Genomic DNA, 26212 nt, shown 5'->3' on the forward strand with positions numbered 1-26212 from the left:
ATTTATAAACTTCGTTATATTTTAACGTTTTATATGTTTATATTGTTACGGTAATAATTTTATAATTTTTATAATATGTTTTAATAATTGTAACATTTTATATATATAATTGTTTAAATAATTATAAACTTATAAAAAAATTATTAATAAAAACGTATAAAAAAATATTTAAATATTTTAAATAAACTATTAATAAAAACCGTAACCATACATTAAATAATATTAAAAATATCGTTATTAATTACATCAGTTAATTTCATTAAAGTTAATCGTTATAACATACCAATAAAACCACATTTTTAAATTTAACCTAAAATATACTAAAAAAACTTTAATATATAATTTGATTTAATAATAACTTAAACTTTAAATCCAGTTAAATTAAATTTTATAAAAATCGTAATAATTTTATTAATTTTACCGTAAAAATATATAATTAATTTATCGATTAATATGTAAAACCTTAAAATTTACATTTTTAAAAATATTTTTTATATTTAATTAACTTATTTATCAATTTATTTAAATAATTTTATTTTATTAAAAATTAAATTAATTATATAAAATCGTCGTTTTAAAATTTAAAATCGTTATAAATTAATATATCATGTAAAAAAATAATATAAAAATTTATATAATTTATTACGTTAATACGTTTTAACTTTTTTTTCGAAATAACGTAACATATAAATAATAATAAATAAAAAAAAATAAACCTTATTAATAGTAATATTATGCCATTTATATAACCGTATATAAGGTTTTTTTTAAATATTATAATTAAATTCTTATTTATTAATATATATAATTTATTTTTTAACAAATTATTTAAAAATAAATAATTTAAATAAATTATTTAAACCATTAAAAAGTTTTAATATTTAAAACTTACGATTTAAAATATTAAAAAGTTTAAAATACATATTTATATTAAAATTTATATAAATTTTTAATCGTTTAATTATAAAATTTATTTTATTATTTTATATAATAATTAAGTTAAATTAAAAAACAATATTAATTATATTAAAATTTTAAAAAACCATTTAACTATTAATAAATATTAAAAATAACAATATTAAATTAAAAATAAGTTAAAAATAACATTATTAAAATATTATAATTTAAAACTATTTTAAAAAAAAAAATATTTTTTAAAAAAACGTAAAATTTAAAAAAATTAACTTAATATTTTTTTGTATCGTTAATCGTAAAAAGCTTTTAACTAATAAAAGGCTTTAAATTTAAATAAAAATAAATCTATTACGTATATATTGTAAGCTAACTTTATACTGTACCAATTACAGGGGGGGTTGCTATTTTATACCAGCTAAAAAGATACATAAAGTAGCCAGTATAATACGGTTCGAGCATGAAAGATTTTAATCAAATTCCCTTAAAGGTTCTTTAGTTTTTACGAAAGGAGAAACGGGACCAACAGAATAATAGGGACGAATATCGTTATGGGAAAATAAATAATATAAAACGTTTATTAGAAAAGGAAAAAAAAAAAAGTAGGATTGTCTCATCGAGGAGGGTGATTTGCATGGCGAAGAATCGTAAAGGAGGGCCGTTGTCGGAGTTCTTATCTCATCTCATATTGATCTCTTGCCTTATCTAGAAGGCTGCTCACATTAATTCATGTATTGGTACAAGGCTTAAGGGCGCATCCTTCCATTTGACGACAATCGAAAATGTCTTAAAGGCTTGGTTTGATACGTCTCATAGGATGGAAAATATAATACGAAGTTGCCCAGCCGCAAACAAGTAAGGCAAGAGAATGGGATGTAGTATTTGGGTAGGTAAGTATATGGAAAGAAAAGTATGTAAGGTCGTCTGGAATAGTCGGCACGCGAAAGAGCGTTTCCAAGCCTTTAAAGGATGTCGAATAGCGAGGTCTAGACTAAAAAACTGTGGCTGGGCATGTAGATCAGATTGTGATCTGGGACGATGATCGTGTAACCCGGCATGTCAGAAGCCTAGGCCAGGCCTGGCTCGGCCATATCGGGAGTACCATCAAGCAGACGCCTCAGGAACGTTGACTTACAGGGATAAGGGGGACGGGGGAAAAATACATATCATAAACAAACAAATTTCATCTTCGTTTTTTGATATCGCCATAAAATTACGAATTACGAAGTAACGTAGATGACTTCTCGCTCACGCCAAATAAATAGTCTAATTCGCCATCCCCATTGTCTACTCCATACCCCGACATTTTTATTCAACATATGGACCTTTTTCGAATATGGGGATGGAGAAGAAAATTTTTTCACTCTAAGAACTTTGATAAAATCACTTATGAATGGTTAGATCTCTCCCCGAGTTCTACATAAGCGTGGCGCTTGTTCAGCTCTTTTTGAGTACCCCAGCAGCCTAGCAGTACCTAGGTAGTTGATGAACAAGGTCTAGGTGTGAAGCTTTGACCAAATTGTGGTCTGTTTTTGGGAACAAGGATAGGAAACGTACATCAGCTATCGTTGTAGTTCGGTAGAGCTAGGATTATAGATTACTAGTTAGCGAATCAGAAGACGTTGCGCCAACATTAGATCCGTAAGTACTGTGGAATCTCGACATGCCTTACACATATTTCTCTTACCGACCTTGAAGGACAAGATAACGAAGCGCCCAGGAGAATGGCCATCTTGGTAAAACATATGCGACTGTACATATGCACAGAGCAACGCCGGCGCCGCGTAACCGCTAACACGCGAGAAACGTAATAGCGAAATTACAAAGTCGCCTTGTAGAGTTTAGTCTTTCAATTATTAGGCTACTGCGCCGCATGTCAAAGGGATAAGCGAGAGGCTCTGCTGTGTAAGGTAAGGGGTAGATCATTCTCATTGCCTACCTAGTTAATACTAAATAAAACCCTTGAAATTATGTAGAGTATAGTAGCTCTTATCTTTTCGGAGGCAGGGCACAATATGAGGAAACGGGGATCCGAGCCCGCCGACGGCCCCTTTTTTAAGATGTCTTGAAGATGCAGATGGCGACAACCGGATATGTATGAGTAACATGACGAACAGGATGGCGGGTGTCGCTATTGGTGATGAAATGCTGCCAATGTATGAGGCGAAGCCTTATGCCTGCAGGTCTCCCGCCGAGCAAGCCGTGCTATTACTCAATAGAGCAACATGCCTAATATATATATTATTTTATCTTATTATCTTATCTCGACAATTGATTTCTTCCCTTCATTGTTTTCCTTTCCCCCGTTGCGACCTGGTTGTGTTACCCACGAGCCGTATTTCGAGTAACACGACCGAATGCAGGGACTTTCAGTGAACATTTGCCATACAGTACCATTGGCTTTAAGGAACTGGGGGATGATCCACTAGGGTAAGGAATCGTCAAGAGCTGAACTCGTTAGTAAGTTTCGTGGTTGATAACTGGTTTATTTAGTTTGATACTACTCCGTATCCCGCGTGCTAATCGTTAAACATAACTCTTTGACTTTGACTTCTGACACTGACAGTTACCTAAGTAATAGATACCTGATACATAGATTGTTTAATGTGATATCTAATGTGATAGTAGTTCAAGCATGAACCGACATTAGAAGCGCATTATCATGTACGCCCAGTGTAACATGCCATATACTATGCCACTGCGTAGGTATATTTAATATATAGGTACTTAATATATATGAAATATTCCCTGAAGACGCTTCGTTACCTAATGCTTCCTGCTTCTTGCTTCACGTGAGACATAGTCTAGACAAGCCATCTGTGATGATACTGCATCAATGAAACGCAACTTGCGAAGATCGACAGCTAAGATAAGGTCTTTGAATCGGTTCCGGTGGCCGACTTTCAAGCGGGGCAACGGTTTAGGGAGCATGTACGGAATACATAAAGATCAAAGCACTAATACGCGTTATCTCAGGGCTTAGCGATCTCGTTGGGACAGTTCGAGCTTGTAAGATAAACTATAACGGGAAAAAAGGCCGTGATAGGTGATAGGTGTGGGCGGGATGGTGACAGGGATGAGGACGTCGATGGGTAGTAAAATGACAAGCTTGATACATAATCACAATAGGTAGTAGTAAGTTTCCCGCGCATACGGACAAGGCACAAGGTTGGTATGCAGCATGTGTGTAAGCGTCGAGGTCCTGAAGCGAAGCTCTTACCAACCGGGTATTTCACTTGTCCGTGGTCGTCTGCTCAATTGCCGCTTGTTCACTTTTGTATGTATGTAGTACCTAGACCTTACCCTTACCATGGCATGGGATGGGAGTTTATCCTTTTGACGGCGGACGGCGGATGTAAAAATCTAACGGACATTAATTTCCTCGACACACAGACGACAAACGACAAGACGACAAATCTCCGTGAAACAGCTTTAACCTCCGTCCAATGATATTGTCGCGTCATCGAGGTATTTTTCTTTATAAAACGACGTATATACGATACGATACGGCACAGTAAGTTGGTTAGTTGGTTAGTTGGTAAATTGAGGTACCTAGTTGAGTATGGTTGATGTGATTGGTGATTGGTGATTGGTATGGTATGGCATGGTTGAGGTTGAGAGGTTTGATCCTCAACTCGTGGCCGCCACACACCACGCACTTTATTGCCTCAATGACGGTAAAGACGGTAAAGTATGTAAAGAGAAAATAAAGTAAAGAAAAGCATGAGACGACAATGATATTCTCTTCGGTAATCTTCTTATTGATCAATTAAAGCAATTGATAATGAGGAAACACATAAATCGCCCGAGTATCTTTTATGTGTATCTTTTATTGGCTTTGATCATTGCCATTTAATAAATAAGTTGCATGATCCTGCTGCAAGTTCCGACGCCATCTACGCCATCTACGCCTCTGCGCCTCTTTTTCTATGTGTTGATATTGGATAATAGTTACCTACGCATTGCATCTGCGAAAACGGTTGGATTGGCCATTGACCATTCAATTTGGCCAATGCCTTAATTGTAGGGAAGTTGGTCAAGAATATATTTTCTTACACTCGTTTCTCAACTACGTCATACGCCATTGTGAGACCACACGCAATCTTTTAAATAAAATACTTTTGGCCTCTTCTGGACCAGCTTTCTCTAAGCTGGCGCAATAGATAATCCCTGCTAGTGCCTACTTGGCCTTAGCGTGCAGGAGGCTCCACATACTTCACCTATCATCCTTGAACCCTGGATCCATACCATGCCCGGAAATATACCTATCTACTTCCATGTCATTGTGGATGTCCCGCGGCTTAGACCGTGTAACCGTACTGTACCTACTATTTTTTTTTTCTCTCTTTTTTTAGGTACGAATAATAAATTCAAGGTCGGATAGATAGCGTTTCTTATCCGTTTTCTCTACTTTCTCCCTCACACTCCCTTTCGAGTACTTTCGAGTATGTACGTACATATGTAAGGTATGTTAGGTATGCTTCCATTTCATGCAGATGGGCCCATCGTCGTTTGATACTATTTTTCTAGGTACGGGGCCCCATGCGTGGATGTGCGAATCCTAAATGCATTTCGACGACTATGTGACTATGTGTATGTGGGACTATTATATATTGACGGCTCTGGTGCAGTAGTGCTGCTATGCCAGTATGCCAGTATGCTGGTATGTAATATGATTTTTTTCTTCCCTCTTCCTCACTAGGTGACAAAGCTCGCAGAAGGACTCGTATCCGATCCAAGTAAGCCGCCGGCCCCCCGACGGCGAGGGCTAAAATCTTGGAAATACCCAGTTTACTAACCCCGTTAGTTATGTGATAGAACGTATTAGTATCATCAGTCAATGTCAGTGTCAGCATAAGCCGCAAGGCCCTCTTTAAGGTCCTCTTTAAGATAGGCGCCCTGCAGAACTTCCCAAAGCATACCTTCATCGGGTTCTCAATTAATATCTTTTTCTTGGTTTTTTCTTTTCTTTTTCTTTTTCTTCTTTTCCCCAGAAATCGTGTATTACGTGGGAAGGATGGAATTCTAGAAACTCCCGTACAGCCGAGTCGAGGCGTTTCTCTGGTCGACGTGTGTTCATTGTATGGGGATCATGTGTTGAAACTGATGCAATTCTACCTAAGTACGATAACGACCCACGATTTTCTTTTTCCTTACTGCGGCTTACGGCTAGGTCCAGCACAGTACGTGTACGACAAATCACTCTGTGGGCCAGAATAAATGTATTTTTAATGGTTGTTATCAATCCATTGGGTCCTTCCTATTCAACAATTTAATATTATTGGTTCAATACTGGGAAACCCCTCCCCCCTGCCCCCCATGTTGTTCGTGGCCCATGCTCCTGCCATCGAAACATCGACCATCGCCCCATTATACTTTGTGGGCATAGCGGTGCATATGGATTGCATAGTAGGCGACAAAAGCTTGCTGGGGTTGTCTCAAGAGTAAAGCCCGGCTAACCCAGTGGATACTAAAGAGGGAAAAAAAAAATAGAAAAAAAAAAAATAACAGTCACCGTGCTTGCCAAGTTAGCGCTGCTACTGTATGTATTGTTGCTGTTACCTATCGCTGCTCGTAGTTACCCCCCGTCGCCCCAACAGTAGCAGGTTAGTGGATTATGTATTACTTTATGGCCACCGGGGATGGGGAATCGAATACTAATATATGTAGTACATATAGTACATAATGTAGTACATACCTTGTTTTAGTACATATGTAAACCTGAGCTAACATTTACCAACCCACAACTTCTTCCACCGTCTGCTGCCGAGTTTTTGTTTCTTCTCTCTTACCACCTCCCTTCCTACTTCCTACAGTTCAAAGGCAGGCCTAGGATTGTAGATAGCTTCATCCACAATTCCTAAATCCCTTCTCTATTGCCTTTCGATTATCGAACAAGAGAAGTTGAACAAGAAAAGAGCCTTTGCCCTAGCACTCCCGTGGATTTTGTGGATTCGGATTTGGACCACTGAACATCGAAACATTGAAGAAACCCGTTACAACCATTCCGAGTCGATTTCGTCATATTTGCAACTCACAGCTGTAGTATCGACCAGTTGAACCGTCACACACTTCTAGGAACCCGCCACAGAGTAAAAGAGTTGACAAGAGAGATCACGGTACGTATTTGTTGGTCTGGATTTCGAGAAGGACAAAGCCGATTAAACGTAACAAAGAACGATCCTCCAAGATTCACCCTTTCCATCCGATACCCACGTACTAGACCACACCGATCACCAACAAAACCCCGTACGCAGCCTTTGTGACTGTCAATTCCCTTACGGCCTCGATCTTTTTGATTTTCTGCTTCTCGAGGGAAATTTTTTTTCTTTTCGCCGCACGGGTCTCTATTTTATAACGACCATATAACGTCCACTCCACTTCGCTCGTCGAGACGGTTATACAGCAGCTCAGTGCCTCTCCAGCGTCGGTTATCCCTAGTCGATAGGTTCTTGTTGAGTACGCCGGAGAAGAGTTTAGCATTGCTGCTGGAATATTGCCTTTGCATATTCTCTCTCTTCGCTTCAACGACTTAGCTTCTGTGGATTTTTTCTATGGGCGTTCTGTAAGCAGTTCACTTTGCTTGCTTTGGTTCGTGTAAGTCAAATTTCCATATATACTACCCAAAACATACTCCCCATTCCAATATATATAAAAGCTTTTCAGCTTCAACCTCCCTGGACCACGTGCGGAGGTATGTTAGACTCCAGGGTCGGAAGGAAGATGGGTTAGGTATGTGAGATATCATTCCTAGGCGCCGTCACCTCTGACAACGCCACAAGCTTAAAGATATCTCTCATTCCTTTGGGATCTTACCTCAATATCGTTTTCTTATGTGAAGAGTCTTGTTAAAAAAAACCCGATGCTATCCAATTCTTTTTTCTCTTATCTGTGATATCTCTTTCTTTCTTTGGAAGACTCTTGCTCGCAAGAGTCGTATGCCACGATCCCAAATAGCACTTTTGATCATGGAAACTTGCACCGAATCCAAAAAATGCTAACAGAATCCTCCTCCTTTCCAGGTTTTTGCGAGTGTCTAACCGGTCTTCCGTACTCAAAGGTCGCCGGTGTTACTACTTCTACCGCTGGGCCTAATTCGTGGCTTGAGGTTTGGACGAGGAGACTATTCCCCTGTCTACCTCATTTGAAATCTTCCATCCCTAAATCCAGCAGCACCGAGCTTGCGGATTCTCACTCCTCTACCCTCCTAATATTACCTTTCCAGCGACAGTGCGAATCTTTGGGAATGCCTTACACGCCCCCATCCCACCGCTCTCCTGCCTCCTCAACCACCCCTTCTCCTGACGTCAGTCGAAGATCATCCTTCACCCTGCAAAGCCCTGCTTCACCGAGACCTACCTTACCCAGGTCTGCCTCTTATCTCACTAGGCACCGGAGGGCATCTTCGGTTGGGAGTGCAACTCCAGTTGCATCACCTTCAGCCGTACATGGTCCTACTCCGGAAACTAGCCCTCCGGGGACCTCGGATAATCTGAAGGGTATGGTAGCCTCCCGCGGGATTCCAGTCAGGCAATCCCCACCCCCAGTCGCTGATGTGCAGGCGATGCCCCCGGGGGCTATCATTTCCCCCCCAGAATCGGCTAGTGAGGATGAAGGAGCTGCTGAGTTGCAGAATCGGGGACGGCAGATTGAAAATATGAAGGAACTGAAGGAGGCTATCAGCTCGATACCGCAGCACCGCTCGACGTCGCCGATCAGATCTTCGCCAGGTGATCTTCTTTTGTCACCGTCACAAGTTAAGGAACTAACCGGGGAATCGCGCCAAGCACTTCTTACTGCTACTCTACCTGCTCTTAACACTGGACTTAGCACCGGAGCCCGTAAGATCTCTCACTCGAGATCGAACACGGATTCCCATATCTATATGTCCAAGTCAACAGAGGAGTCTATAAGTACGTCTGAGGAAGGCTCCGAGCAAGATGAACCGTTTAGGAAGCCTCAAATGGTACGAAAGAAGTCGGGTGAGTTAGTCCGACCGGCGTTACGACCGCATAGAAGGCCATCCAGCATGCCTGGAACGCCGACGTTTTCGAAAGCTGTTCACTTCGACTCGCATCTCGAACATGTACGTCACTTCTTGCAAGTTGACCGGCCACTCGCAGTCAGTGCCGGTACTTCTCCGGCGGATAACTACGAAAGCGACAGCGAATACCCGTTCGGAGTCAGCGAGAAGAAGAGCGCGCGGCCGGCATCGTTTGAATGGGAACTTGTCGTGCACAACTTTCCTGTGGAGACTCCGATACGCAAGGCACTTCCTGTCCGGTTGGAAAGAGTATGGATGTCACCCGACCAGAAGTCTCTAATAGGGTCGATAGCCGTAGCCAACCTGGCTTTTCATAAGTCGGTAGTATGCAGATTTACGTTTGACTACTGGAAAACGACTTCCGAAGTGGCCGCCGAGTTCCACCACGAGATTCGACCACGCGACACTGAACCCGGTCACGATCGATTTCAGTTCAGTCTTAAGTTGTCCGATTTCGCTAATCTTGAAGCTAAGACGTTGTTCTTTTGTATTAGATACACCGTCAACGGTATCGAGTATTGGGATAGCAATGACGGCGTCAACTTCCAGGTTGATTTCCGTAAGAAGACGGTTGCTGCAAATGGCAAGAAGGGCGGTCAATCCGCATCTTCTCGCCCTGCCAACGGTCTACCACGCAGCACTCGCCGAGCTAATCCCTCGACAGCGGCCCGTCCAAAGTCTATGCCTCCTGGTGCGTTGGATGATTTCGGGCACGACGACGATGATGATGAGAAGTTTCTCAATTTCGATAAACCCCTCCATGAAGTGCTTGGAGAGTCTGGGCCTGCTGGCCTACGGCTCAAGGGTTCGAAATCGACGAGTAGTCTGCCTAGTGACAACTTGTCGACTCGGCTATCAGCTCCGAGTGGACAGGCTTTTGCCAATCGGTACGACTTCGGGGCTTCGCTCACTGCCGCCAAACAGGCACACCGCGAATCTAGCCAACGGAATGATGGCTTATACATGAAGCCCAATAAGAGAGCTTCGTTCAACGCCGTCCCCGCTGCCCAGGTACCCAAGTCATCTCAGCCCAACCGAGCCCCGCCCGCGTCTTCATCTGCCCCATCAGGACCGAAAGTTTCCAACAATGGTTCTTCCTCGACCAGCATAGCGTCGGCTTCGTACGAAGAGATCCTCAACAAATACTGCTTTGTACGTACACCTGGTAATATCCTGGCCTCGCATCGAAACGAGAACCACGCCCGAAGACACCAAGTTTCGTAACGTTTAGACTAACTTTTCTATTTAATATAGTTCAACGGTTCAAAGCAATCCAGTCCTCAGATGAGAGATGGAACCTCGCGCAGTGGTCGGTATGATGGGATGGACGATTTGTTAATTAATGGGTCGAACAGTACCGACTCGAGTTCGAACGGTAGCCCAAATATTACTGATCAGTCGTATCATCATCACCACAGCGCGATACATCATTCTCTACGACAGAGCCTTAACCCGTACTTTGGTACTGGATACATGTCAACAGCTATTGGCGCTTCACCGGCAGAATCCCCGCTGTCGCAGCAGAGTCTTAGCCCGACTAGTTCCAGTACCCCTACGGGTAAGGTGACGTCCCCAGGTTCAATGACTGGCTTCCTTCCCCTTGCTGGTACGTCACCATTCAAGTTTCCCGCCGACCCAACTCCATTCCTCGCCCAGGGTGCTCAGAGTTCCCAGAGTTCCCAAGCTCGTTTTCCATTTTTGTCAGACGCTCATACTGCGACAGCAATAAGAGGTTAAATGATTGAATCTGTATGGGACCCAGCATGGTCCCGTCGAAGGCAACCCCCATCATGAGTCTTAGGAAGACTGCAAGTCTTCGCAGATATTCCCCTTCGAATATCGATTTAGACGATCTCCGACGTGTCTACTGGAACTGGAGATTGCAATTTCCCAGCGGCACTCGGATTGATGTTGATAACGCGCAACGATCGTCTTGTGTTTTACATTTTTTATATTACGACTTAACATTTTCTCGGTATATACGATGCATTTTCTTTTAAGGTACGGCGTTTCAGGTCTAGCATCAAGGCGTTTGTGTGTGTATATGTGGCTTTTCATGATACCACCAAGTACACGGGGCGGTTGCAAAAAATTGGCTACGTGCCTTTGGAAGCTGGCCGACGTTCACGGCTGATGATTTTTTTCGTCGTGGAACGTACGGCTATGATAGGAAAGAAGGTTGGGACCTAATGCATAATTCTTCTATACCGCTACCTGGCACCCATACCGGTGTCATTCCCACCTCGGCGGTAATGCGGAGAGAACCGATAAGGTCAAGAAGGTAAAAGGAGAGGTGGAGTGGGCTTCTGAGAATGAAGCGTTGCTATCACAGCACATTAGGTCAAAAATGAATTCACGTTTGCGACAGGGTAGAGAGGGGGGGTTGTGGCTAGGGTTGGAATAAGGTATATTGCTATAAAACAGCAATTAAATACGTTAGATTTCGCCTTGTGAACCGTTGGTTTCCTAAGCGACATCGTGTCGAGTGCGTCGTAGCTTTGGCGTATTAGTGTTCGGCTGTGCTCGAGCTAGGATATTCATCCTGTGGCGCGCATAGCTGTCGACGTCTTTAGCTATTGGATCGTACCGACTTGTACTATCTTAATAAGGAAAATGGGTTGGAGATGATGTTAGTTTGGGGTTTAAGGATACTGGATCGGCTGTACAGATGAGTAAACGGATATACGAATAGGTTACGTGGGAGTATTCGGTTGGCTAGCCCGGTAGCCTAACAGTTCGGGACAGATAAAAACTAGGATACCTCGGAATAGAATTTTGGCTACCTCATATCACTTTATTCCGTGTTTTGTGTTGTATCGTGTAGTTCTAGATTGAGTCTATCATCCATCCTTCGTCGAAATCTAATATATTGTAAGATGTGTTAGGTGGTATTCCAACGTTAGCTGGCGAATGCTTTTTCCTTATGTTACATCTTAGGCTCACGTTAGGTTGTCTGGGTCTGATGGAAAGACGAGTCTAGTTGTAAGAGGAAAAAAGCTGTATGGTTTGATTATTCTCATCGAGATCGGTCCATGCTAACACTTCACCAGAATCCAAACCACCAAAGGTTGAGAGACCCCCATAGCAGCAAAGGGGGAAAATACGACTGACAGGACAATTCATCGATAAGCTTAATGCTTCTCTTTCTTAGAAAATGCTTTTTGGTGAAGAGAAGCCGGCAGAGGCGGGATCAAGAAATGCCAACGTATAGTATTCTATAGGTATCTGGAAGTATAAAGTAGTTGTTTATAGCTCGGTAGTTATAGACATATGCTAACCTATCTACTCGCTCGGTACATACCCCTTTGGCGGATGCTGTCCATCTGGAGTCTCTAGGCTCGAAGAATAGTACACCGACGCTGAATTCCCCTCCCACGCTTCCTTGATACTAGGCAGTATGGTACGGTTGTGCAAGTCGCTCGCATCGACCAAGTTCGGCGCCGGGTATCGCTTGTTGCCGCCCTCATCATTCAACGGACCAGCGTACGAGTAGTTAAAATACATGTCTGAAAGCGAAATATCGCCGTTCCAAGAGCGTACGGTATCCCCTGTCTTCTCGGCGACGAATTTGAATACGTTCGCGCCGACGTCGAAGCGCCCGAGCGTATGTAGGTCCCAGTTTGCTTCGGCGGTCGCGATCTCGCTATAGTGGTTGTAATATGAGTCGTCCGTGGTGCCAACTAAATCGGCAGGCACGGCGTCGCCAATTAGGATGGCTAGGATACGGTTTTGGATCGAGTAGGTCTCGTTCTCGTCGAAAGTAATTACTACCAAGGTGTTTTGCATGAAGCGCTTGTCGGAGAGGAGGGGCTCCAGGAAGGTCCGGGTCCAGGTCCCGGAGACGGTCACGTCGGTATCGTGGCCGTCGCTTGTCATGTTGGGAGTGATGAACATCCATTGCGGGAGAGTCTCGTTCTCGAGGTCTTGGTAGAATGCTATGAGGCCCAGTTAGTAAGAGGTATGTATAGGTATCCTTAAGAATCATCATAAGGTAATCATACTGGTCAGGTTCTTGATGACGGCCAGACGGTCGATCAGGCGAGCATTTGCGTCATAACTGACGGCCGGGTTGTGCTTCCGGACGTAGTCGTTTTTGCCGTTTTTCTGGTTGATATACGCGATGCCTTCGAAGCCGCTGTACGGCATGTCTTCCTGATACTCGCCCCATGAAATACCCTTGTCCTCGAGTAGGTCGATAATGGTGGAAACATTCTTGTCGACTTGCGTGAAGTCATCGTGCTGCATCCCGAAATAGTCACCGCCGACAGCAGCGATGTAATTCGGCTGCGAGGGGTGCGTCACTGCGTGGTAGTTAGAGAGCGTTATGCCTCTCTTGGCTAACCATGCTAAGTTTGCTATTGATCGTTTAGTTATCATTTCTCGGATTTTATTCTGTCTTTCTGGCTAAGTGACTTACGATCACCCAATGCCATATCGTAGTCGGTATTCTCCAACCATATGATGGCGAGTCGGTCAAAGGCCTTTCCCTTAACATTGCTAGTAGGGCTGAGGGTTATCGCCGTAGCTCTAGCCTTCTCAACATCGCTAGTTGCTGTCGCAGTGTACGTATTTTCTGCTTGAGCGGCAACGTTGGTCGCGAAGATGACAGCCGGGAGAATGAGAGGGTGCATGATGTCGAACTCACGCTGATTACGACGCAATGAGCATAGAGATCAAGCAAGCGGCCGAGAATTATCAGACTCTTTCACTACGACGACACGGCGAGGTCGTTACCTTTGAATAAGAGACTGGAAGTCTACATACGACACCGCCGCCGCGACGAGAAGTTTTTGAACCGGCAGTGCACCAGGTATCGCTAACACATGGGCGCGGGTCGTTATAGCTATTGGAGGATACCAGGATTTATGAGTGGAGAGACCGAATTCCTTTCACCGGGGTATGGTTACATTCATTTTTTCTATTTTGGAAGGTGACCTGAAAGGGTTACCTATATGTAGAAAGCCTGAAATTCCCATCTAGATGTTAATGTCATATAATAGTCTACTACTGTATTTGTGAACCTCTGTTTACTTCTATCCAAACGAGAAGTTTGAATATTACTACCTGGGTAGGTACCTTGTATGAGTTCTAGTCTTCTGGGTACTTGATCACCAAAAATAGCCAGATCGGCAAGGGTCAGGCGACCATCACGATCAGTTGTCGATCTCTTCTAGAAGCCAGAGGTAGGTTTAGTATGTATGTGTCATATATATATATTCTATAAAGATGGAGATATGCTGAAGATCATTTCATATATATCGTGAGAGATTCCAGGACTAACCCAAGTTTATCGTGTATTTGGTATGATACGTTCAAATGGTATGTATGTATAAACAAGCAGGCCGAGCACGTGGAGTCTTGAATGGCCAAGCATTGGATATGAACCCCCCTGTCGTCTCCCCTCCCAAAAAAGAAACAGCTGACAATGCATTGCACTTTATTGGTACGTTACTGAATTACCAATCCCGATAGCTAAACGTTCTGCTTACTCCCTTCTCAATGATTGGTCTCCCTTATCCTTACCTTCTGCTTCTTCGAACTTGAGCTAGACTGTAGCTACTTTCCAAACTCGGTCAATATATAGTTAGTTAGTTACACTACTTAGAACTTAAGTCTAGGTAATACTTACCTACATATTTACCTAGGTAGGTAGGTAGATATATGCAACTCATATTTCAGAGGACTTGTAAGTCAAGTAGGCGCTGCTAATATAATTATTGACTTCCAAGATTACGATAGGTTGACACAATCACTTGCATGCAACTCTATCTTCAACTCTGAATAGCCGGCAAGATCAAATATTATCCCAACTAGCATAGCATCACTAGCATTACTCTTAAGTCACGTCGTCTATAGTTTAAATCAACATGCAACTTACCGATATTAAAGCATTCTTCGTCAGTTTAGGTCGCCAACGCCAACAGAGCCAAAAGACCTTACAGGCCTATTCCACCTTGGCCACAAATCCAGAAAATACCATCGACATTCCGATGAGTACTGAAAGCATAAGTGATGATTCTAGCCTTGACATCCCCCAGACGGATTACCAGCGGAATCTATCTCTAGGTCGCCTTCCTGAGTTTCTCTCCCACTTCACCTTGGGCTTTGCAGATGGCCTCACGGTTCCATTCGCGCTGACGGCAGGATTATCGTCCCTAGGGTACACTAAGACAGTCATCTACGCCGGGATGGCCGAAATTTGTGCTGGGTGCATCAGCATGGGCATCAGTGGATATCTTGCGGCGAAGGGGGAAACAGCTATGAAAAGCCGAAATCACGACGAGGGACTTGAGTTGACTGGACGAGATAGTATCCAAGAATATCTCGCTCCCTTAGAACTCCCGTCTCATCTTCTCCAATACGTAAAGGCTCATATTGACTATAATCCTGCTGTGTCGCGGCGGCTGCTGTGCCACTTGAACTCGACTGCCGATGGTTTTACAAGTAAGACTAAGGGGTTCCCGCCTGCGGTGGTCGGACTGTCAGTATCCGTCGGTTACATGCTCGGTGGTCTGCTGCCTCTGTTCCCGTACTTCTTTGTCAGTCAAGTTGCTGATGGTCTGCGTTGGAGCTTCGCTGTCTGCGTTTTGGCCTTGTTCGTATTTGGGTTTGCCAAGGAATATCTTCTCCACAACGAGTCCGTTGGCAATAATTGGCGGTATGGAGGTACGAAAAGAGGCCCTGTCGTGTGGGAAAGGATGAAAAAAGGCTGCTGGGAAGGGATATGGATGGTCGTCATGGGAGGTATTGCCGCCGTTGCTGCCGTTCTATGCGTCAAGCTCTTCGAGGGTTTTGTTGTGTAAACTATAGCACCGTCCTCCAACACATCTTGTATAGCTCCAGGATTATTGCCCTCCCCTAAGTTGTCTGGTGCACAGCCCGAACTATAGGAATGACAGGTAGTCATTTATTCCATTGAGAGTGAAGTATCCTGAAGGATCTTATGACCCGTCACCCCCTTTGCTAGAGAGACTTTCATGAGAGTAACGAGCCTTCGGAATGGAAGCCCTTTCCGAGGAGAAAGTTGAAACTTGAAGTTTGAAGAACTATTGCATGACGCCTGGAGGAAATCCGCCACGACCCATCATCGGGGGAGGTCCTCCTCGACCCGGTAACCCCTGTCCCATCATCGGCGGAGGCCCGCCGCGGCCTGGTGGGAAGTTCATGCCAGGATGAGGCGGCGGCGGCACTTGTCCCATTCCAACTTCGGGCCCTTGTGCCGGCCATTGCCCGGCGACAGGTGGTGGCATTCCTGGCATTGGCCTTTCGGGCACAGGCGCTTGTTGGTTCCATTGGTCGTCAGCTATCTCGCTTGCTGCTGATCCGACACTTGCGTCGTTCTGAGATGAAGCGTTTGAAGCTCCTGAACTGCTAGAGCTGCCTTTGCTTGTATAACTCGATCCCTGTCGCCGACTTGAGCGCTTTGAGTTACGACCTTTAGGACCGCCTAAAGGAATAGTAATTAGTTCTATCTATAAATATATATTCATACTATGAAGACAAATTCAACTGACCCTGCCGACAAAAAAACCAAAAGACTAGCATTAACACTAATAATACCACGACACCACTGAGGATAGGACCGACATTTTGATTGCTCGTTGAACTCGAATTTGGCGCAGGAACAACGATGGCCGGAGATTCAGTCGGGTCAGAGCCTGTTCCCAAAGTCCACGTCGTAACAAACGTTGAAGCAGGCCAAACGATCGTCTGTGTGCGAACTGACATGTCTTCAGTTTGCTGCGGATCTTTTGCAACCGTGCTCCCCTGATTTTCCATGGCGTTTGACTTTACCTTTCTTGGGTGTTCGAAATCCAGGCGATGATGTACTGGACCATAACTACGGATATAGGTTTAGAAGTACCGTCTCGATTAGTGTAACTGAGTGTCGCGTTTGTCGCGAGGTACGAAACCGGTTTTGGTGTCGACTAGTAGATCGTGTGATGCCATATCGTCAATCTGTTTCGATTTCCCGAGACATGTCTGCGTATCGGGAGGCATCACGTAGCCTACACTTGGTCACTACTTGGCTCTGGCGTATGCGCACCTGATTAATAGCTCTATTAGAGTTGCGATCTTCTCTATCCCTACTATTGAGATGTCCGGAATAGTTTATTTTCCCACATTTATCGATGAGCAAGCTGCAACGTCCCGACGACCCCTTAAAGCCTCGATAAGCCCATTTATGCGTATCCAGGAGCTACAGCATTGCGTGCCTTTGCCGATATATGAGTTGGTGCAAATGAACTGTAATATTCTACGATGGCGATGAAGAAAATATGCCGCGAGGCGCTGCAAACAACCGTATGCTGGCGTCTCCGGCCGCATAAGCCTCGCTTGCCAACATGAGTCTGTTTGATTACCTCCAAGTGATCTTTCATTGGGATTCTATGTCGTTCCGGCTTCGCGCCACCTTTTTGGCCCGATGCGACTTGCCGGCCGTCTCGAGACATAAGGACTCAGCTAAATTACCTCGGCCTGATCCTGCAGGTAGCCAGATCTCGGGGGCGTGAGCGCACCATATCCCGGACCGATATTCACTTGAAGTCTACGAATTCCATCACTGATCACAGCAGTCGGTAGTTCAAATCAATAACCTCGTTCTATGAAAGCCTCGACGCTCGTGCCCTGAGGGTTAGCCGGGTTATTGGTGAACGGGGGGACTACTACTAGTTTTTTACACGGCCCCTAGGTAGTCCCTCGGACAGAACACCTGTACGACTATTTACACAAATTTCCTACGCGATATGTAGCCTTTGATATATATGTCTTTCTAATCACCCCGCCCGTGGCTTGCGAACTATTAAACATGGAGACTTGTGGGCGTTGCATTGCAGTCGGGTATTTAAGCAACTTTTAGCTACAGATCCGATATCTCGATCGAACCACTTCCTAGCACCAGTTAGATTGCCCGGGGGTATCTAGGAGTGCTTGGCTGTTATGTATGATAACTGATAATAGAAATATAAGGCTGCCTAAGGAGGTGGTTACGAGATCATACAAGCTAGAGGGTTCTTATTAACGCATTCAGCGCCCAATTTTAGACACTTATCCTTGTTCGAATTTTGGAAACTCATATTATATATGGCTTGTGTTTGGTTTGATAACTTTGCTCGCCCTTACCATATGTTAGTAGTCTTTGAGAACTCCTTTCCAATACATTAGAGATAGCTGTTATGTTGGAACATATATGTGTTATTGATGTCGTAAGAATTAGGTCGTGGTAGGAGTCTTTAGAGATAAGCCAACAATTTAATGACGACCTGTTGTGGCATAGTGATGCCGCACTTATTATAATATAGGAAAGAATAGGAGAATAGGAGTCCGTGTTGTCAACTGGAACGGTTTCATGGAAATTTCTCCCGACAATCTTACGTGCATAAGAATAATCAGGCAGAAATATTATCTGAAAATAGATGCTAGAGTTTCATTTCTCCCGATCCAATAACAGACTAGTTGTACGGAACTACCCCTTCGGTTACATCCTAAACAATTGGGTCTAGCATATCCTACGTGTTGGCAGATGACGAGAAGCTACTTGGTCGTTATAACGGCCGCATATATATGAATGAAAAGAAGATAAGTGGTCTTAACATCTTTAGAAAGTCTTGGTATAGTTTACAAAGGTTCGAGCGAGTTCCTAGGTAGGTCAGTTTATGCACAAGAGACGGTATCCGAAGTACAATTAACTGTAAGTAATCAGCGTAGAATAATAACTTATATTGAATGAATATCTGCTGTTACTATTAATGTAATTGTAAGAATCCTATAGAATATGATATTACCTAGGTACCTTTGCATCAGACACTCTTAGGTTCGCCGATCTAAATAGTGAAGCCTAGCTTGGGCACACCACTCCGGGCCAAAAATAGACGAGACTAGATCAAAGCACCTACTAAGAACAAGAATATACCTTGTTGCTTACGTCGACTACCACATACTTACTAGATTAGGTATATACTCGACAGCTACTATACAGCCAATAATTATCCAGGAATTTCACGGCCGGATGCCTTCAGAGTTTAGGTCATACATCTCGCAACGGTGGCACTTCTCGGAAATAAAGTGAGTACTCGTCTCTACGACGCACTGCCGCGCCCAGCAGGGACCACTATGGTCATTGCGCTTGATGCGGATGACCTTGTCATGGATGTGGCCGTAATGTGTTTCGATGACAGGATGCCCACATGAATAAACAATGTCGAATTTCCAGCAGTGCTGATCGTCTCCAGTAGGAATCGTGAGGATTATACCGTCTACTTGAAATTCGGAAGTCATGATGATATTTTGCGATGATACTTGCGTAAGGAATAGTTATAGGAAGACCAACTTGAGAATACGAACTATCGGACTTACTGGAGAAGATTCGGCCAAGGCTCAAGCTCAAGTTCACAGTCTAATACGTTAGTTAATCTGAGACCTTAGTGCCAGCTGATGATGGATCGAGATAAATAGCTGCGGCTGATTTAGAGTAGGAATTTCGATCCTGGCTGTTAAATACTTGTACTTATTTAAGACGGGGATCGCAAAACAAGGCCCGAATATTTTATACAAAGCTTAATGAAGATACATAATAAGCTTCTTAACGTAGTATAAACATAAGTTGTCTTTGTGATATCGAGACAATACTCATGTATTGTTGGCAAGTCGGAGTACTTAGGTAGGTAAATAAAGAGCGATTAGGCTGAACAAAGACGGGGGAATATTAGCATTATAATGATATTGAAATTGAAAAAAAAAGAAGAAGTACATAAAATGAAGAACTACCTACATGTACATACGTACAGGTAGCGCCGGCTCTTCCGTCAATAAACTAACGGGCAGCTGTATGTCAGATATCGGGGATATCTCGTAGGCTGAAAAAAAGGTACATCGTAATGTACTAATGTACGATATCCCTGTCCAATTTAAATGCCATGTGAATTTGCTTCTTAGTATGTACATATGTAGCAATTTAGAACCAATTAAATTATCGCATCTTCAAACTTTAATTCCACTCGATCCAGGCAGCAGCATTTTAAACCTTGTCTATCGCCATCGCCATTGCCATTGCTCGACTTTAACTGCTCAAAGTATTTGGCTGCTTAGCTGTTTGGCATTCGCGGACATTCACAGCCCTCCGACTCCAAAACTTTCCATAGCAGCCAAACGTAAAGAAGCAAGCATAAGCTACTTGAAGCAAGATTCGTCTAACCCGGGTTGAACTAGTCATCATACCTTGCCTATTACCTATCTTGCCTCTCAATGGATCCGCATACACATGTGCCTATGGCCTAGGCACCGAAATTATTTTTACGTTGCGCTTTTTCGCGGGGCTCAAGGCAGCTGAATTACTTCTTCGTCTAGTCCGTCATACGACGGGGGAGCTTCCTGATGTTGGATGATGCGAGGAGTCTCGCCTTTGTATGCCTAGCCGTTTTCACACACATGCGGATGCGTACATACTAAATTTTGTTGACGCTTCTCGTTTGAATCACCAGCGGTTCAAGTAGTATTGGGATTCCCTCTCGGTTCTCAATTTAACTCACGCTGCTCTATCGAATATATACCTATTTACGTACCTATCTACCTATCTACCTACTAAGGTACATATTTATACATGCGTATTAAATTTCTTCTACCGCCTAAGGTTCCTACAGACCCGTAATTAACTAGACTTGTCAATGTTGTGCTGAGGAGAGACGACGGAAATTCGAATCGCTCAGGCTGACGTTATATTATCTACTATCGACCATCTACTCCCGAGAGAGATATTTCTATATGTCTACATCGTCGGTTCTACTCCGCGAAATAATCAACTTCAAAATCCGAGAGGTTCGAATTTATATACTATAGATTGTTGTATCTACATCTATATCAATATCAATAATCAGTCACCATGGAGTCCTTTCTACCCCGCGGCGGCTTCCAGCTGCCTTTCCAACGTCGACTTAGTAGGCTATACAATGACACCAAAAAGTCATCCGACTTCGTCAAGGAATCGGCCCCGAGTCCTGATGACCCCGATATCAAAGCTCTGCATCGCAAGCTGCGAATACAAAAGGACCGCTTGGTAAGCTGGGGCTTAGAATGGTCCGATCCGAACCAGGCTGCAGAGATTGACGAATCACTATCTAAAGCGGGCCTGAGTGATCTCGTAGGTAGTATAATGGCTACTATCAAAGATATACTTGCGGAAGCCGAACCTCTGTGGCTTGCTTCGAGACAGGCTGTTGGAAGCGAGAAGAAGTCGGAAAAGGGGATAGGTGACCGAAAGACTCCTTTAGTAGTTTGGGATAAGAAGAGGTTCGAGGACCTCGTCAAGGATTTAACCGCATCTATCGATACACTCTGTGATCTTTCTCGAACGCGATCTTCTGCGGCTGTATCGCGGGTTGCAGGTCAATTTAAACCTATCGCTTCGACCGAAGACCTACGGCCTTACAGTTCTACGAGGATTCGAACACCTCAACAAATTGATCTGCAAGCTCTCACAAATTTAAGATCGATGCAACCTGCATCCGTCTCGGAGACGGAGATGACACGAGATCGACCTCAAGAGATATTTTTTATGGGCAGGCAGGCCCACGGGGAACCGAGTCATCGGCAGGGACCGCAGCCTTGGTCTCCCCTCCTCGTTGAATATGCACCATTCGATCCGATATACTCGGCCACCGGTATCATGCCCGACATGTCTCGGTTTGAGAAGCTAAGTGCCGGCCTCCAGACGGATTCTCAAAGGTCTCCTGGTTCGTGGATCGGTCTTCCTCTCCTTTTAGGATATCATGAGGATATGAGACAATCTAGGTTGGCACTGATCTATCAGTTTCCACCTGGTTTCAATCCGGTGACTTTCGAAAACTTTACCCAGAATCCTCTCGATAACTTGTGTACGCTGAAGGAGCTTCTAAACCGACCGGATTTCGAACCGATGTTGGAAGCCAAGTTCCGCCTTGCCCATAATTTGGTCAATACGGTATTTGATATGCACGCGAGGGGAATTACCCACGGAAATCTTAGCGCGTCTGCCATATCTTTCTGCAATACTACCGGAAACGATCCTGATTTACCTATGGGCGAGGTAGATGTCAGGAGACCTCTAGTATCCTCTTTTGATATATTTCCCGAGGAAGATGCACGTAATTCGCCCCCCTCTACCTTTTTATTACATCGTCATCCGCTCGATCCCCGAACAACCACTCAATCACCCCTTTCTTCAAAGAGCGATACTAGGACATTAGACCTATACTCGCTAGCCATGATGCTTGTATCTATCGGCCTCTGGACTCAACTCGAGAATCTCGTTCCGGACCAAGCGTCGCCTAGCATATCAGAGTCCGTTCTGAGACAACTGGCGATACGTTGCGGCACGCCGTATATGAAAGCTGTCCAGGCATGTTGGAATGCGGTTGACCAAGAGCTTTCTCATCCTGGTTCTACCGAAGAGATTTTAAGCCAAGTGCAAATCAGAGCTAGCCGCTATCTAGAAGCTTGTTGCATCTTAGACGGAATAAGTGGATTGGATGAACGAATAAGCGAAGACCCTGATAGGTTTTCGGGAAGAGAAGGAATAGTGGCTGAGTCTTTAGCAGGGCCGTCTGTAAGCGCTCAACCGACTCACGGATCAAGTCCCCAAGTACCATCACAGCTGGAGCGAACAGGAAGTGATATCAAACAACCTCCTGAGCGTAAGCTAAGTTCTTCTCCTATAGTTGGAGCCATTATGCTGACATACCAGTAGACGAAAAGCCTCTCGAGAGTACATCAGACCGTCCAAAGGATACCCGACCCAAGCTTCGACTATATCCTCAAGTATCGCTATCAAGCGAGACGATTGAACAATGGCATAGCACCCTCATGCCTCAAATTAACCTAGCCTTACGGCACTTTTATCGCAAAAATCCAGAGTCTGTCGAGATCTCATTGGAGTCTATTGGCGAGTCGCCCCAGAAGACCAAGCCGACGGTATTAGTTATCTGCACTTCAGTGAGCAAGGTCCGAGCTATATTGAAGAAGAAACTTGGTGTGTTTTTTGATGGGACGACAGAATTCGGGCTAAAAGTTTGTCGTGGATCTATGGCACGCTCTAGGAAAGGACCCACGAGGAGTATGGCCAAGAGCCAGCATTCAATCTCTTCCGATAGAAATAACAACGAAAGTGAAGGTGACGAAGATGACTCTGAAGCCGCTAACCCAGGATATCAAGAAAGACCGCAAAACGGCGCAAGCATTGGCGCGTGGGTAGGCGATAAGCATCTCCCCCCTGTCAGTTTCGGGGGCTTAATCATCGTCGACGATAAGCCATACGGGATGACAGTTCACCATATGTTAGATGACCCAGACCCGACTGGTCAGTTGGATCCTTCTTATCAGACCGAGCCTAAGCGCGCCAACGCATCTCCTCGCAGCAATACGGCGGTATACCAAGCAGAAGGCGAGTCATCGGTGGAAGATAGCAGCGACGAATTTGCAGGAGAGTTCTCGGATTCCGAATCTGAATTATCTCTCACCGATATTACTAGTGACGATGAGGAAAGCGATGAGGAAGAAGAGTTCACCGAGCTTGGAGATATCCCAGGCGTAGAGCCCGGCTGCGGAGATGGTATGTAGGGTTCCTTCCCAAGTATGCGCCCCGGCCCCTTACGAGAATAACACGGTTATTTCCCTATTACTACGTGCTTGAAGTTTTCTCAAAAGTTCACCGGCCTATGACTAAATATGTTGTGTATAGGATATATAGTCACACAGCCTGCCTTTGACGACGTACCGGAAGGGTTCTATCCCTCAGAGGATACGATGGATGAGGTATGTTGGTATACTTGATACGCTGTAGCTTTGAAGTTACACACAACTGCTGTTAAGACATGCATAAAACTGATTTATTGCTTGCTAGGACCATCTCGACACATATAGGCTTGGTGAGATGTACGCCTCATCTGGGATACGTAGACGTAATGAGAACGGGCTTGTTCACGAGATTGATTGGGCTCTATTCGATTTCCAGGATGAGAGGCTACCCCCGGATAATCTCATTCCTCGTGCTGCATCCAGCAGTTTCCGCTCTACGACTTCAATAGGGAACATTCACCCAACAGAAGTTGTTCCAGCAAAGTCTCTGCCAGGGCTGGAGGTTCAATGCATTGCACGCACAAGCGGATTACAAGTAAGTGTTTGGTGTCGACTTTAGTCATAATTTTTTAAGTCTGGAAACATTATTAGCTAACGGTATTTGGATTTGAATAGATGGGTCAGATTTTACCGGCTTTGACTTCTGTCAAGATTTATGGTCGATCATCTCCTAGCCATACCTATCAAGTAAGCGGTAGATGCTCGACAGTCCGGGGATACCCAATTCCCGCTACCGAAGACCCGCCTAAAGTATATCCTCGGACTAGTCTACCGCTAGGTATTCCGGGTGATTCGGGCGCTTGGATAGTTGATCGACCACACGGTCGCCTCTGCGGACACGTCCTTGCGTGGAGTGGGCGTAAAAAGGTTGCTTATATATGTCCTATGGAAGTGCTCCTCCTCGACATCGCAGAAACCTTGGAAGCGCGTGACGTACGGCTCCCAGGCGGCAAAGCCATAATTAACTTTGCCGGACATGAGACAGCTGAAGTTTCCGACCTAGACGACTATAGCGAGCGAGATAGCATTGCGGAGGAAGAAGAAGAAGAAGAGGATGTCCCCCCACTACGCGATATCCGCAAAGCAGGGGCTGGCTCCCAAATAGGAGGTGCCGGCGAGTTAAAAGCATCAAAAAGGCTCTCCGCTATCAAGCGTCAACAGCTCTACGGCCACCATGACGAGGGCAGCAGCGCTCTAGACGCCGATATGGATAAGATGCACATATGAGTGTACGGACGAATATGCGGAGTACCTAAGGAGTTAAATGGGACAGGACTAGATGATACTATATGAGATGAGACGATGAGATACCCTCGGATATCGATCAGATGCACGAATACACTTTGATTTAGTAATAGTCGTCTTGAATTATTTAACTAGGTGCTTTGCCAAACAGTAAGGAAGTTGAGTTTATGACGCCTCTATCTATTGACATCGGTAATACTGGATAGGTGATAGATATAGTATTACCGACTACTCAGGAAATATTTGTGAAGCGCCATAAACTTGGGTGATGTTCAATGATCACTGGGTTAACCATGGCAATGAATCTAAAGAGGTCATTTCTAATTAAATTTTTTAATTAATGCAAATAATTGTAAGGCAATAATGCAATTCGCCATCCATTAAGGGGTATCTACTTATGATGTAGGGGAGTAAAAACGCCCACTTCTAACCATACTTTATGGCCGCCCCAGATATCTCGTGCCACGGCCAAAGATATCATGAGAGTAGGAAACCTTGCTTCGCGTAATAAATTCGTCGAGAAGAATAAAAGCATGCATACCACCTAATCATTTCCATGTCATCGAAGCCTTAAACCGTCAACATTACGCCTAGAACAATCATCAAGCCAATCGTGAGCATGCCACTAAAGCCCTGGAACGCCCCTCCCTTACTTGAGACGGCAAAGTTGGGAGTGTGCTCAGATGACGACGGAGTAGACTCGTTCAGCTTGGCAGTCAGCTGATCATCGGAAATCCAGCTGGTCGTGACGCTTGATCCGTTGGTGCAATCGCTAGGCGGAGTAGCAGTTCCCTCGATGAAGTTGACAGCGGAGCACTAAAGTTGTTAAGTTAGCAAGAGTAATAGATGGAGCATCTAGTACTGGTATGGTACGTAGTAGATACTACTTACCTGATATAGAAATCCGTCTACAGCATGAGATACAATACCGAGAAAACCCTTCTTGCCAATAAATTCGCGAGGGATGGTGACTCGGGGATTGCAAAATTTGCCCTGGCCGCTCTGCTGAAAGGTGGGCCAGACTTCGGTCCAGTTGCCTTGTGCGGTGGGGTCGATGTTGATACGATATAACCAGGTACTCTCGGGATGAGTGAGTGTAGTGGCGATGACGTCGCCGCCTACATGGAAATCCGTGGTAGAGACTTTGGTGATATCAGGTGAGTAGCCACCACAGGGATGGTCACCCTCGGCGTCGTCGTTGAATGGACCGATAGTAGGAGGGTGCTCTACGGTGAAGTGACCATTGGTAATGCCCATAAAGAGCAACATTACCGTCGTAATAAGTGACATGAGATACATGGTGTCGGTTGGAGTTGGTTGTAGTTCGTTGGTTTACTGGTAGAAGTATTAGGATCAGATCAGTTTTAGAGAATAGAATCTAGTAGAGTTGTTTGCTAGATCAAG

At 44.4% G+C, this 26212-nt stretch overlaps 5 protein-coding genes across 5 annotated transcripts; 3 read left to right on the forward strand and 2 right to left on the reverse strand.

Moving 5' to 3' along the window:
* Positions 1-7906: 7906 nt before the first annotated feature.
* Positions 7907-10693, forward strand: GL218_08467 (Protein phosphatase 1 regulatory subunit 3D; the record flags this gene model as incomplete). The annotated part of the gene is made up of 2 exons (XM_033585271.1): positions 7907-10108; positions 10211-10693. 2 exons carry the CDS (start codon positions 7907-7909, stop codon positions 10691-10693), a joined length of 2685 nt encoding a protein of 894 aa, XP_033440375.1.
* Positions 10694-12238: 1545 nt separating this feature from the next.
* GL218_08468 (putative acid phosphatase) lies at positions 12239-13587 on the reverse strand (the record flags this gene model as incomplete). Its single annotated transcript, XM_033585272.1, has 3 exons — positions 12239-12891; positions 12958-13311; positions 13374-13587. The coding sequence occupies 3 exons, from the start codon at positions 13585-13587 to the stop codon at positions 12239-12241; spliced, it is 1221 nt and encodes a 406-aa protein (XP_033440373.1).
* A 1236-nt stretch (positions 13588-14823) lies between these two features.
* GL218_08469 (Protein CCC1) lies at positions 14824-15759 on the forward strand (the record flags this gene model as incomplete). Its single annotated transcript, XM_033585273.1, has 1 exon — positions 14824-15759. The coding sequence occupies one exon, from the start codon at positions 14824-14826 to the stop codon at positions 15757-15759; it is 936 nt and encodes a 311-aa protein (XP_033440364.1).
* Positions 15760-20834: 5075 nt separating this feature from the next.
* GL218_08470 (putative het-s domain protein) lies at positions 20835-24790 on the forward strand (the record flags this gene model as incomplete). The annotated part of the gene is made up of 5 exons (XM_033585274.1): positions 20835-22623; positions 22677-23537; positions 23667-23740; positions 23829-24098; positions 24179-24790. 5 exons carry the CDS (start codon positions 20835-20837, stop codon positions 24788-24790), a joined length of 3606 nt encoding a protein of 1201 aa, XP_033440545.1.
* A 588-nt stretch (positions 24791-25378) lies between these two features.
* Positions 25379-26107, reverse strand: GL218_08471 (uncharacterized protein; the record flags this gene model as incomplete). The annotated part of the gene is made up of 2 exons (XM_033585275.1): positions 25379-25624; positions 25700-26107. The coding sequence occupies 2 exons, from the start codon at positions 26105-26107 to the stop codon at positions 25379-25381; spliced, it is 654 nt and encodes a 217-aa protein (XP_033440544.1).
* Between the last annotated feature and the right edge of the window lie 105 nt (positions 26108-26212).

This window comes from Daldinia childiae (assembly GCF_008694065.1).
Source record: "Daldinia childiae strain JS-1345 chromosome Unknown Scaffold13, whole genome shotgun sequence".
NCBI lineage: Eukaryota > Fungi > Ascomycota > Sordariomycetes > Xylariales > Hypoxylaceae > Daldinia > Daldinia childiae.